This window comes from Gracilinanus agilis, chromosome 3 (genome assembly GCF_016433145.1).
Source record: "Gracilinanus agilis isolate LMUSP501 chromosome 3, AgileGrace, whole genome shotgun sequence".
Taxonomy (NCBI): Eukaryota; Metazoa; Chordata; class Mammalia; order Didelphimorphia; family Didelphidae; genus Gracilinanus; species Gracilinanus agilis.
In genome coordinates this window covers 110,852,653-110,866,709 of record NC_058132.1, presented here as the reverse complement: position 1 = coordinate 110,866,709, position 14,057 = coordinate 110,852,653, and the positions used below count along the sequence as shown (strand labels likewise).

General features: G+C 38.8%; 1 protein-coding gene across 3 annotated transcripts; it reads right to left on the bottom strand.

Moving 5' to 3' along the window:
• Positions 1 to 518: 518 nt before the first annotated feature.
• TMEM126B (transmembrane protein 126B) lies at positions 519 to 13,771 on the bottom strand. 3 transcript variants are annotated; one of them, XM_044666015.1, is made up of 6 exons: positions 13,687 to 13,771; positions 6,948 to 6,982; positions 5,053 to 5,174; positions 1,995 to 2,188; positions 1,077 to 1,188; positions 519 to 829 (listed from the first exon to the last, which is right to left on the bottom strand). In XM_044666015.1, exons 3-6 carry the CDS (start codon positions 5,163 to 5,165, stop codon positions 649 to 651), a joined length of 600 nt encoding a protein of 199 aa, XP_044521950.1. In that variant the 5' UTR covers positions 5,166 to 5,174; positions 6,948 to 6,982; positions 13,687 to 13,771; the 3' UTR covers positions 519 to 648. The 3 variants fall into 3 exon arrangements, with proteins under 3 accessions (XP_044521950.1, XP_044521951.1, XP_044521948.1); XM_044666016.1 differs by lacking the exons at positions 6,948 to 6,982; positions 13,687 to 13,771 and adding an exon at positions 12,243 to 12,363; XM_044666013.1 differs by lacking the exons at positions 6,948 to 6,982; positions 13,687 to 13,771 and adding an exon at positions 5,347 to 5,385.
• Between the last annotated feature and the right edge of the window lie 286 nt (positions 13,772 to 14,057).

The window sequence follows — 14,057 nt, the reverse complement described above, 5'->3', positions numbered from 1 at the left end:
ATCTATGTGGAATATGTATTTTGAATATGGTCAGTGTAGCAATTTGTTTTGCTTGACTATGCATATTTGTTAGAAAAGTTTCATTTTTTTTTCTTTTCAGTGGGGGAGCAATTGTGAGAGAAAATTAATTTCTTAATTGAAAATTTTTTTAATTAAAAAAAAAACGAAAAACCAAACAATACTTTCCTCCAGCTAACTATACTAGGAATTAAATAGAACACATAAAGTCAGCTAGGTAATGCAGTGGATAGAGTGATGAACCAGTCGTGACATGACTTCAAATTCAGGCTCAGACACTTAACTAGATCTATAACCCTGGACAAGTCACTTAATTTTCTCAAGCTCAGTTTCCTCTTCTATAAAACAGGGCTAAAAATAACATCTACTTCATGAAGTTGTTGCGAGAGTCAAATGAAATATTTGCAAAACACTTTGTAAAGATTAGAGCTCCAAATTAATAGTAGCTGTTACTATTATCATTATTATTGGTTCTTTCTCTCATGAAGTCTGCATTTTAGTCAGGGACAACACAATTTTTATTTGCACATATATTATAATATTATATTGCTTGCTTATGATTTACATGTAGCTCTTTCATTTGGAAATGCTCCAAATCTCTTTATAAACATTAAAAGATTAATTTTAAAGTCAGTCATGTTCAAGCATTGCAAATAATCTTTTAAATATTTTATACTGTAGGAAAGCAAGATGTCCTCCATACATAACCTGCAGGATCATAGGAATAATCATTAGCTTTGCAGCTGATTGACAAAGTAGAGTCCAGTGGTAGAGAACCCTTCCTCTTGGAGGTAATGGAACAGTTTCATACCTAAAGAAAAAAAGCTGATCAGTTTCCCTGCAAACATATATGACAAACATCCTGTCCAAATGGCTAACTTTACCAGATAGCTTATTTTCAATGTAGGACTATCATATAAATTAAATTTAACAATTTATAATACAAAAAGATTTTTCTTTGATTAAAAGTAATGTGACTGGCTATTAGAGAATGGGGGCAGAAAAGAAAAGAAAAGAGAGAGAGAGAGAGAGAGAAAGACTGAGATTGATTGATTTACCTGACTGCCAGACGCCCATTTTTGAAAAAGGCCAAAGCAGAGGGATGAAAGGCACCACATATTGCAGAAACAAAGGCACCTCTCAAAATACATGAGTCCTCAGTTAACTCACCTGAAATATAAAAGTGTCTATGTCAGCAAAGCCATGTACTGTGAGTTTTAGGTATTAGTAAAAAGAGATGTCTCCATCTTCTATTCCTCTATAGCTGAGGCTAATCAAACACCCTAAGGGTATGCCCACCCTTCTGGGAAGGCTTCATTAGTCTGGTGCAGGCTGGCACCATTATAGGAATAGCCTAGGGCTAAATGTCCAAGACTAGGTAAACTGTTAATAAAAGCTGAGTTCACACAAAGATACACTGGGCATAATGAGGTCCAGCCTGAGGGGGGAGTATAAGCATAGAGAAGGAAAACTTGGGAAGAAGGGACAGGAACTCATGTACAAGAGCACATTTCCATTACAGATGAGTTTCAGAATCACATTCCTACTAACATTTAAAAGGTTCAATAGACCAAAAGGGGCTGTTTTTTCCTTCCCTGGACCCTCCAACTCTCCTCCATACTATCTTCCAGGTATACTTCATTTCTTACCATAAGCAATATCCATAATTACATGGAATTCAGGATTTTTGCCAGCCACTTGTGTTATCTGGAAAAGTCTTATTTATTAGTTGACCCACAGACTCCAAGACTGATAAAAATTCAAAGGCTTAGCTAGAGGGAGGTACAATCATCCATCCATCTGAGGCATTTCAAGAGTCTAAGTGCTGTTTTAAGCTTTAGTAGTAATTTGAACATATTTGGGGACACCCTGTATTAAGTGAAATGGCTTGAGTGTATAACATTTTGGCATTCTATTTACATATCTTTGCTTAAGATGATAGCTCTCAAATTAAGCATTACCAAATGTCTACTTACCAGAACTTATATAATCTGTTACAAGGAACTTAAAAGTTACTGCAGTGGTCAAAAATGGGATTGCAGACAATGGCACAAATGTTTGAAATGGATGCTGTTTAACCTTCATACAATTCCTAAAAAGGTAGTTTGCCAAGATTCCACAAAAAGATGAAGTTGTTCCAATATACAGTGGTCCATAAGTATATAAGTTCCTACCAGGAAAAGTAAAGAAAGAGAACAAAAGCAAGTCAAGAATAGTATGTATTTTCTCTGATTGTCATTTTAGATTGCATACAAGTGAGAGATCATATTTAATTGACAATTATTCTTAATTTTTCAAAACTGATAGATAAGATCCAACATAGGGAAAGTTTATGAGGCTCCTCAGAATATTTTAAAAAGTCATCATCACTATTATTAGTTTTCCTAACCTCTGAAAACAAGTCTTTAGATTTATGTACCCTTGACAAAGTAATAACTGCATTTTTCTAAAGTTTTACGCCCGTTTTTCTATTCCTACTATGTAAGACTCCATTGTTATGCATTTTCATTAGTCTTTGTTAATTCTGGGAAGAATCCTTTCTCATCTGTCTCCTGCTTTCCCTACATTCCTTCCAGTCCCAATTACAACTTGACTTTCTGAAAAAAGCATTTTCTATTCTCCCTTAATTTATCCTGCATATATCTTATTTGTACAATGTTTTCATGTTGCCTACTCCATTAAACTGTGAGCTCCTTGAGAACAGAGGCAATTTTTGACTTTTTCTATATCCAAGGCCCCACCAGAATCTCTGGCACAGAGTAGGAGCTTAATATTGATTTGTTGCTGACTTGTTTTATACTAGTTATTTTTTAAGTCTCTAGCCTCATTAAACCTATTATTAAATAAAAGTTTTGTTAAGACTTTAGCAATTTTGCTTTGACCAGCAGGAACCTTTTAAGATAAAAACACACATGTGTATATATGCACATATATGTACACACATACACACATATACATGTATGTGTGCATATGAAAAAAACATAAAGAGCTAACTGTAGAGCCAGTGGGCCTACTCAGAGCAAAGTTGACTTTGGGATTGTTACCAGTTGCTCATCTGTGTGACCAGCAGAACTCTGGAGTTAATAAGTGAGGAATCATGAACTCTAGGACTGTTTTGTGATCACTGAACAAATAATGCCTAGTTATAACTTAGATGGCAGAGATAGAGATTTAGTAAATATGATGGTCAAATCATCCTAAGCTAGAGTGAGATTTCTCTTAGAAAGACCCAGCTGTCAATGAGGATGGTTCCCCCATCTCCTGCGAACTCCTCCTACTGCCCATAGTGGAGCCAGAGATGCTGTGCCCTTTGGCGCTGACCCTGCTGCCTGGGATGGAAAACCCTTTAGAGCTTGGCCAACAGAGAAATAATGAAAAAAGTTTCTGAAAATTCCAGGATAGAGGTCTGGGCCCTTTCGGGAAGAGTATATCACTGCCTGCCCAGACAATCAGGAGGCCTGGTCCAGCAGCCGAGTAATTCCTAGAGCAGTGAAGCAACAGACAGACAGCTTACAAAGCCACTTGCCTGCTAACACCAGGCCAAATGGTGACCTCAGAAAGGCCAGTTAGGTGTTGCCTTGGCCACATGTGATAGAATGGTTTGGGCCTACTTTCCCCACTGACATTCGGTCTGTTGGAGAGGAAGTGCCTCCCTGGTTTATGGGTGGGATGTTATGTTGTTCTTGCTTTGCCTTTTGAGGAAAGGCCTTGTTTAAGAGTTAGCTGAGTGGGTAGCTGGGTGGCTCAGTGAATAGAGAGCCAAGCCTGGAGATGGGAGGTCATGGGTTCAAATCTGTATTCAGACATTTCCTAGCTGTGTGACTCTGGACAAGTCACTTAATCCCCATTGCCTAGTCCTTACTGCTTTTTTGACTTGGAACTGATACAATATTGATTCTAAAATAGAAGGTAAGTGTTTAAAAAAAAGAGAGAGAGAGAGAGAGAGAGAGAGAGAGAGAGAGAGAGAGAGAGAGAGAGAGTTCATTGAGTCAGGTGGCTGATTTGTTAATGGGAAGTACCCAGGAGTGTTTAGGAGCCAAGGAAGCAAGCAGTAGTTCCTCCACCCACCCACCCCACCCAGAGGGTTAATGTAGTAGCTGCTCCTCTGGGAAGCTCCAACCTACTATTATGGAGAGAATAAGCTTAAAACAGTGGGAGAGCAGCTTGCTATACCTTTAACAAAGAAAATCATTTGAACAAAAGCCAACTGACATAGTAACTGAGTCCAACTGTGTATACTCCCTAACATATCCATAGGCCCTTTCTTTCTGAGAGGAAGAAGGAGGTTTTCTTTAATTCTTGAGAACTGAGACTGGTCATTATAACTGGTGTTTTTTTCTTCAGTTTGCCTAACTGCTTAAAAAAAAAAAAAAAAGCTTTTGCAAATGGATATTTACTAAGAAAGTATTTTTAGTCATTTTTCTGTCGTGTCCAACTCTTTGTGACCCCATTTGGGGTTTTCTTGGCAGAGATACTAGAATGGTTTGCCATTTCCTTCTCTAGCTCATTTTATGGATGAAAAACTGAAGCAAACTGGGTTAAGCCACATAGCTATTAGGTGTCTGAGGATGGATTTGAACTCGGGCCTGGGTTCAAGCCCAGTGCTTTATCCAATGTGCCACCTAATTGCCTGGCTGTAAAAGTGGAACAAGGACAAGATTAAAAAAAATACCCCCTGAACCCTAATTGCTGCTTCTTGATTAGCTAAGATACACTTCAGAAAATGTGGTTCAAGGCTGCCAGACCAAATAAGTCAGACAGAGTTCTATTTCATTTTCTCTTAAAACTACTAGAGCTGATAAAGCACCAAAGATTGCCTATTTTCAGGTAACTGAAAAGGGCCATTAGAGAACCACTGTCTGTGTGTTATCTTTCCCCATGAGCAACACCCTGTTTTTTCCTGGCCATATCAAATAGTTAATAAAGATCTTCCTCTGTTTTTAGAAGCCAAAAAAAGGTGGCAAGTGCTACAAATCAGATAAATGTCCATACAATATTTGGGGAGGGAGAATTCTATAGGCAATAATCTCTTACTGATCATTTCTTGTGAGACGCCATAAATTTTTTTCCACAATGTCAGCAGTTTTTAATTTTTCTTGTTTTACTTCTGGAGAAGAATCTGACTGAATATATGTATGTGTTGCCATCCTGTTGCCCTGAAAAACACAGAAACAAAGAAAATTAGGATAAAGGTAAAATTGACTTCCCCCATGTTGACTGGTCTAGCCTGATGGTTTAGGATAAAAAAAAGCAGGGGGGTTGTGGTCATGCAAATCCCATTTAAAACTTATATAGATGATACCATATAAGTCATAATAACAAGCATACCAAAATGGGATAAAGGCAGATAATGGGAGCAGGAAGCATTCTTGGTATACCAAGAAATGGATATAAAAATAAAGGCAAAAGAAAAGTTATCATTAGGAAACTGTATCAAGTAATTCCTGCTGCTCCTTTTCTTAGACTTTTTTTTGATGTTTTTGATAACTTCTACTAATAGATTCTATAGTTCAGATGAGGTCCTATGGCAAAATAGGGTTAATTTAGAATGCAGCTCACACACCAGGCATAAGAGAAAGGAGGGATTAGTTATGATAAAGATGGCATTACTTTATAGTTTAGTGTCTTTATATGCCAACTTTTAAAAGGTGGAAGACAATAAAAACTGGGAGGCATGCTTTATTTTTAAAAATAAATTTTTGTGGGGCAGCTAGGTTGCTCAGTGGATTGAGAGCAATGCCTAGAGATGGGAGCTCCTGGATTCAAATCTAATCTCAGATACTTCCTAGCTGTGTGACCCTGGGTAAGTCATTTAACCTCCATTGCCTAGCCCTTACCACTCTTCTGCCTTGGAACCAATACATAGTAATTGATTCTAAGATAGAAGGTATGGTTTTAAAAAAAGTAAATTTTTTATTGATATCTTTTAACATTGACAAAATTTCTCCCAGTATCTTTCCTCCTCCTCCTCCCCCCCCCCACAGAGAGCTATCCCATATAACAGTGATGGCGAACCTTTTAGAGATGGAGTGCCAGTCCCCAACCCTTCCTTTTACCCTACACAGAGGAGGGAGGAAGCTCTCATTGGACAGCTGGGTGGAAGGGTAGGGGAAATGAGGAATGTTCTCAAAGTGTATAGAGAGGGGGACGGGGGAGCAGCTCCTCCTGAGTCCCTCTGGGGGTGGGTGGGAAGTGCACTGCACACCATCTTTGGCAGCCCCATCTTAGGTTCACTATCACTGCCATATAACAAATACTACCTTTTAAGGATTAAAACATTAAGAAAGTATTAAGAAAAAAAGGGAAAAAGAAAAAATTCAGTAATACAATGAAATATGTTGAAAAAGCCTGAAAACAGTAAACAAATTTCCACAAACTGTGGATTCCTTACTTCAAAGGAGTAAAGTCAAAATGTTGTCTATTATTTCTTCTTTGGGGCCATTTATATTCTTTGTAATTTTGTAACATTCACTGTTGCTTGTTTTGTGGTTGTTGCCCTTTCCATTTACATGGTTGTCTTTATTGTATGTACTGTGTTTTTTTCTTGAACTTGATTGCAGTTCACTTTCCATGTTTACAACACACTAATATTTCATTATTAATATTCCATTTCTGAACCAGAATTTATTTAGCCATTCTCCTGTTACTGGTTCTTTGCTAACACAAAAAAGAATATTTATGGGTAGATAGGGTGTTTCTTTTTATCAATGACTTCCTGGGTTATATGCCTAGTCATACAATTTCTGGGTAAATGGGTATGGACTCTGAGATCAAGTCCTTCCTTTTCTTTGCATAAGAACCCCCTTACCCCACTCAATTACTGGTCTAGCTTTCAGCTCACACCTTTCAGCTGTCATCTAGGAAAACAACTCCTGAGGAAAAAGACCCAATTATCCCCACCAATTATCACATAAAAACAGGCAACCCACCTAGCTGAATCAACCATGTACTCCTTCAGTTTGCTCTGAAGAGAAAAAAAGGAACCAAGTCAAACCACTACTACCATCATCTTTCCTCAGACCCTGATAGAGACAGCCCAGGACCCAGAACTTAAGAACCTTGGCATTAGCAATGCTTCTAGCCTAGTGGCCCCTCAGCCATCATTCTGGAAAGCAGACTCTATTGAGATGCAGTCTGACTACTGCTCCTGTAGGTGCTACAGTTACAGCTACTGAAGAACCAGAAAAGAAAGTTTTTGCCACCAAAGACCCTGGCACTGTCAAATGGCTTAATATCAGAAACTGATAAGATTTGAACAGAAGAAATGATATTGATTTAAAACTGCTTTCCAAACTCTTAGTACTGATTCACAGCACCACCAATTATGCACTTAATGCCTATCTTCCTATATACTCCCTCCAACATTATTTCTGTTTTTTGCCATATTCACAAATTTGCTGGGTGTAAGGCAATGGTTGGCAACCTTTTTGGCCTTGAGAGCCATAAATGCCTTCGGAAGGAGGAGGATGGAGGTGGAAGGCACTGGAATATGGGGCGGGGGCTGAAGGGCCCCCTGGGGCACATCTTGGGGCTCTGTCCGGACTGGCCGGTCAGGAGGTGGAGCCAGATATGGCTTGAGAGCCATACTTTGCTGACCCCTGGTGTAAGGTGAAATCTTAAGAGTGTTTTGATTTGAATTTCTCTTATTAAGGATTTGAAGCACTTTTACAGGATTGTTAATAGTCTTAACTCTTGAGAACTGTTCTTATCTTTTGTTTCTTATCTATTGGGGAATATCTTTCTGGCACATATATTCCTATATGGATGGAATAAGCATTTAATTGTTTACTATGTGCCAATCTCCTTATCATCACATTTGATCTTCACAACAACTCTTTGAGGTGAAGCTACTATTATCAATCTGATTTTAGATTTGAGGAAATCAAGACAGAAGTTAAGTGACTTGCCAACCATACATAGCTAGTAATTGGCTGACATCACATCTGAACTCAGGCCTTTCGGACTTTAGGCCCATTGGTCTATCAGATAGATAGATAGATAGATAGATAGATAGATAGATAGATAGACAGACAGATAGACTCTATCCACTGAACTATTTAGTTGCATGTGTTTATATTTATTAGTTGTCTATGTATCTCAGATACCTAACTAGTATCAGAGAAGTTTTATAATTTTCCCCCATATGAGTTCTCTTCTTATCCTAAATAAATTGTGTATAGAAGTTTTTCTTGTATAGTTTCATTTGTAAAAGTTTCTTGTGAAGCTGTTTTTAATCTCTTGTAATTACCTTTATCCCTTTTTAGGTAAGGGAAATATATTCTGCTCATAGCAGCATATGATTTTTAGAAATTGTACCTTTAATATTCATTTCATGTATCTATTTGAATTTATTGTAGAATATGCTTAAGAAGTTTGCCTAAACTTCATCTGTCAGACTACTTGGTATAGCATTAAAACTATAAATTAACTTTAGTCATACTGTCGTTTTTATTACTTTGGCATGACCTAGCCATGAGCACTGAATATTCCTCCAGTTCTTTATTTTTTTAAGGAATATTTTGTATTAAATTATATATAAATATTTTGTGTACCTTATAGATTAATCCCTTAATACTTTTATATTTTATAGTTATTTTGAAGAGTATTTCCTTTTCTATTATGGGCTCTTAGACCTTATTATTTTGTAAAAATTCTGTTAATTTCTTTTTTGGGGGATGTACTTTAAATTCAGACTATCTTCCTTGAATGTCAGATATGGAGTATTCTACTGCTGAAAAAGATTCTGGAAAAAGAAACAGACAACCTATAAAAATGATAAGATGAAGATAATGGTAGAGAAGAATTTTGATAAAGGCCATGGGGCTAAAATGGGAAGCCAGAAAGTATTACACACACACACACACATATATATTTTTTTTAATCAAAGGATGTCTATATGTAGAAAAAGAAATTGGACTTGAGAGTAAGGACATAAAAAGATTCTGAAGAGCCTGCAGGAAATAGAAGTAGGACAATGCTGGTGTGTCATGTGCAATGTATTATATAAGAAACTGCTGGTTAAAGGCAATACAATGTTCATAGGTAAGAAAGACAGCACTTAGCAAAGAGAAGGCTTTAGGGAGGTCACATAGTAACACTTGGTTTTAGAAGGGTACTCCAGCAAATGACTTAGAGCCAGTTAGAATGAGTTCAAGTACCACATTCCCATATAAATCTTTCCTAGTCTTCCAAGACTGTGTGTGTGTGTGTGTGTGTGTGTGTGCACTTGCACACACTTCATCTCTGTATCTTCAATGCCTCCTACATAATAAATTTTGTGGAAAGGAATTATTAAAGATAAATGGGGGGGGGGGGGACACACGAGGTTATGAAGCCTTAGTTTTTTGGTCCAGACCTGTAATTTCATTTCAGTTGGGAGCTTCAGGTATGGAATTTCTTTATGAAAGCAGATCCAAGGCACCTCTGCCTTAAAAGAGTTGCTTGGGCCAACTCAACCTGGAGGTTAAGTGACCTCTGGCTTGGGTCTCACAGCCAGTATGTATCAGAGATACTACTAGGACATATCTTCCTGACTTTAGGAAAGCTCCCTATCTACTTATACCAGTGATGGGCAAACTTTTTAAAGAGGGGGAAAAAGGAAAGGAAATGCTCATCTATCAGTCTGTTTCTAAGGCAACTCTTTTGAAGTTTCATTGTACTGTATCCTACTCATTGTATTTGTCAGATTAGGAATAATGTTGCTCATTGGACAGAACACTTCAGGGGGCTGCATCTGGCCTGCAGGCCATAGTTTCACTGTACTATGCCAAACTGCTTTTCATGATGCCTTTATGAAGCCTTAATAAAAAGGGAAAAGGGAATTGTTATTTGAAGATTAATTCTCTCTGTGACAAAAAAAAAATGCTAAAGACTATAACTAGCCTTTAATAGTTCTGGGAAAAATTTAGCAAAAGAACAAAACATGTTATAGAAAAAAGGTGAGAGAAATAAAACAGGTAAGGGGGAATGAATAAAAATTTGAGTACTGAATTTTAAAGGAATTGATATATGAAATTAAATACAAAGCATGTTCCGGGTAGGTAGGAGCACAGTATATAAGAGTGCCAGGCCTGGAGTTGGAAGAATCTGGGTTCAAATTTGGCCTTAGACACTTCCAAGCTATGTGACCCTGGGTAAGACACTTAAACCTAATTGCCCAGCCCTTACCACTCTTCTCTTTTTTAACTGATATTAATACAGAAGCTAAGAGTTTAAAAATAACTGTATTGGTTTTGTTTGGCAGTTGGGGGCTAATTGTAAATACATATATAGTAAAATAGAAATAGTTTTTATAATTTAAAAATTCCATTAAAACTATGAAGCTTGAGAGAATGAACCTGAGAGTTAATCCTGAAATGATAGAAATAATAAATAATAGTTTATCTATTTCTCCATTATCTCTTTAATCTCAACAACAATATCACATCAAAGATAGCATGGATGAAAAGCAGTATAGTAGGAAAAAGAACTAACTGACCTTTAACCCAAAAGACCCGATTTGTGATCCAAGTGTGCCTCAAAAAATCCTCACTTGATCCGGTCATCCCCAACAGTTATAACTTTATTTCTTTTCTCATATTTGTAGCTAAACTCTTTGAGAAGACTACCTACAAATGATGCCTCCAATTCCTTCATTCTTACTCTCTTAACTTTCTCCAGAATGGCTTCCAACCATATTCAATTGAAACTACTGGTTTCAAAATTAATTTGGTTGTTATTGTCCTGTCTAACTCTTCATGACCCTCTGAGTCAGAGCCTACCAATACTAGGGGTTTTTCTTAGCAAAGATAAAGGAATGGTTTGCCATTTTTCCTTCTCCAGAGGATAAAGACAATCAGAGGTTAAATGACTTGTTCAGGGTCATACAGCTATAGTAAGTGTATGTAAGAGGCTGGATTTGAACTCAGGTTTTCCTGACTCCAGGTTCAGTGCTCTATCCACTGAACCAATTAGCTGCCCCAAACCAATTAGCTGCTCAGTGACCTCTTTAATTATCAAATCTAATGGGCTTTTCTTAATCCTCATCTTTCTTGGTCTGTCTGCAGCCTTTGACATTATAGATAGATCACCTTTTCCTTGTTAAACTTTTCTCTCTAGGTTTTCATGGCACTGCTTTCTCCTAGTTCTCTTCCTACCTGTCAATTGCTCCTTCCCAGGATGGATCTTCATCCAGACCATTAACCATGAGTGTCTTTCAAGGCCCTCTTCTCCTCTCCTTCTACATTATTTTGCTTGGGAATCATAATGGATCCCATGGATTCAATGATCATTTCTATGCAGGTGATTTTCAGATCTATTTATCTGGCTCTAACCTTTCTTCTGACCTCCAAGTCTTATGTTTTTGGGACTTGTCAAAGTATATGTCTTCTAGACATCTAAAACTCAACTTGTCCTAAACAGAACTGATTCACTTTCTTCCAGATTATCCCTTTTTGAATTTTCCTGTTATTGTTAAGGTACCACTATTCACCCAAGTAACCCAGGCTCTAAACTACTATGTGTCATCCTTGACTTGCTTTCTCTTATCCCTCTCTAATTTATTGCCAAGTCCTGTTGAGTCTACATATATAACTTCTCACATTTCTCTTCTGCCACTGTCACCACCCTAGAAGAGTTCCTTATCATTTCATACCTGGACTACTGCAGGTCAGTCAATAAACATTTACTATATATCGGGCACAGTTCTAAGCATTAGGGATACAGAAAAAATAAGTCTCTAACTCTGAGGATCTGGAAGTTGTGTTAGTTAAAATCACCTGGGGTTCTATTTGGAAGGATTGAACCTCAATATAGTGTTTGACAAACTTCTGTGGACCTGTGGGGGTCCTTAAAACTACATTTCCCGTGGTCCAACGGGTTTCATGGGTTTCCTGTTTTGGATTACGTATTCAAGGCAAGGGACTGTTTTAAGTAGGGGGGAGTGACTTGGAACTTCCTTTTTTAGCTACCTGAGCTCCCGGAGAAAGGAGAGGTAAATGGCGGAGGGTGAGGTTGGAATAGGTTGCTTACAGGCGCGTGGTCAGTTTTATCTCTATCAGCATGGCTTTTATTAAAATACTATTCTCCCTTTTGATCTCGGCCCTCATCATTTTTAATCATAACAAAGTCTAAGGGGAGATAACTCACAATTTAATGGGAAGATACAACATATAAACAACTAAAAGATAAACATGCACTAATAAACCGAGAGAAGCCATTAGAATTAAAAATGTGTGGGAGCTTACTTTTTTTTGAAGTCTGTTACCGAGGTAATATTGGTTACAATATAAAGTATTACAAAAGTAGTTAAGTTATGGTTTTAGCTTCATTTTACAGATGATGAAACTGAAGATCAAAGAAATGGTTAGCCAGATCTCAACCTAATGTGAGAGAGCTTGAGGTGGATCTCTGGATTTGGGAACTGGTGCCCTTGACAACTCCAGTAACCACCTTAAAAATAAAAGAAAGATTTATTAATTTGAAAGTAATGTTAAATGGCCAGGAGACAGATGCAAGAGCAGACACTGCCTCCCTGAGAAGATGGGATCTGGGCTTTTTATATCCCTTTGATGACAGGAGTTACAGGATCAGAAGGTGGGGATAGGGTGAGTCAGGAATGAGGTGATTCTTTGGGTTGGGGAGTATAAACTTCTATCACAACAACAAACATTTATATTGTGCATACTATGTTCCAGTTCTATGCTAAACATTTTACAATTATCATCTAGTTTGGTCCCCAAAACAACCCTGGGAGGTGGGTGCTGTTATTATCCCCTTTTACAGATGAGGAAGCCGAGGCAGGCAGATGTTAGATGACTTGCCCAGAAGCACACAGCTCTGAAATGTCTGAGGCTGAGATTTGAATTTGTCTTCCTTACTCTAGGCCACACCTAATGTCCCCCTCCTCCACTCCAGAACGAAATCCCTTCTACCACTTCTGTGACAAGTGGGCTTACTGAATACAACTAAGCAGCTAAGTGGCCCTGTGGATAGAGTGACCTGGCTTGCAGTCTGGGAGACAACGAGTTCAAATTCTACCCTGAGACACAATGGACACTGTGTCCTCGTGTATATCACTTTACTGTACTAGGATTCAGTTCCCTCATCTGTAAAATGGGGGACTGGTCTCGATGACCTCTAAAACCCTCCCAGCTCAGAATTTAAGATACTATGACCAGAGATGGAGAATTTACTACACAGGAAAGCTGCTCATTAAATGTTTTTAAAAACTAGGTGTGTGGGCAGCTGGGTAGCTCAGTGGATTGAGAGCCAGGCCTAGAGAGATCCTAGGTTCAAATCTGGCCTCAGAGACTTCCCAGCCCTGTGACCCCGGGCAAGTCACTTAACTCCCATTGCCTAGCCCTTACCACTCTTCTGCCTTGGAGCCAATATGCAGTATTGATTCTAAGATGGAAGGTGTAAGGGTTTTTTATGAAAAAACAAAACAAAACAAAACAAAAAAACAAAATAAAACTAGGCGCCCGTAATGTGCACTGAACTGGGCCTTAGTGTGACCTAGGGCAAAGCATGCCCTTTCTGAGCCTTGACTTCCTCCTTTACAAAAGATGTGTTCACACAGACTACCTAGCAGACCAGTTCCAAGAGTTTGGCCAAGCTTAACGCCTGACCCTTGACATCCATTGCCCTCCACCCCATCCCAGCTCGCCCTCAGAGAGTCCAAGACAATACCTCACGTGCGTCCCTACGCGTAACATCTACGACCCACGCCTGACAGAGATTCCCAGTGTTCACGCCTGGGGGCTGCCATCTTGGATGATCACGTGAACCGCGGTAGCACACAGGCCACCCCACCCCCCAACTCGCGCCCTAGGCCCCGCCCCCTAGAAGCAGCCCCAGCACGAGGGGGCGGGAGGTCCGCCCACCGTGGTCAAAAGCCGCGCCCTCTCTTTGGATTCCAATTGGTCTCCCTAGCCTTGGACCGGCGGCAGAGAATCGTTCCCGCCCACTTTTCGTTGGCCAGGCAACCACTCCACTCTCTTCCCCCTCCCTTTTCCAGGATTAACCTTCCCCTCCTCCCTTCACCCCATCCTGCTTTCAGG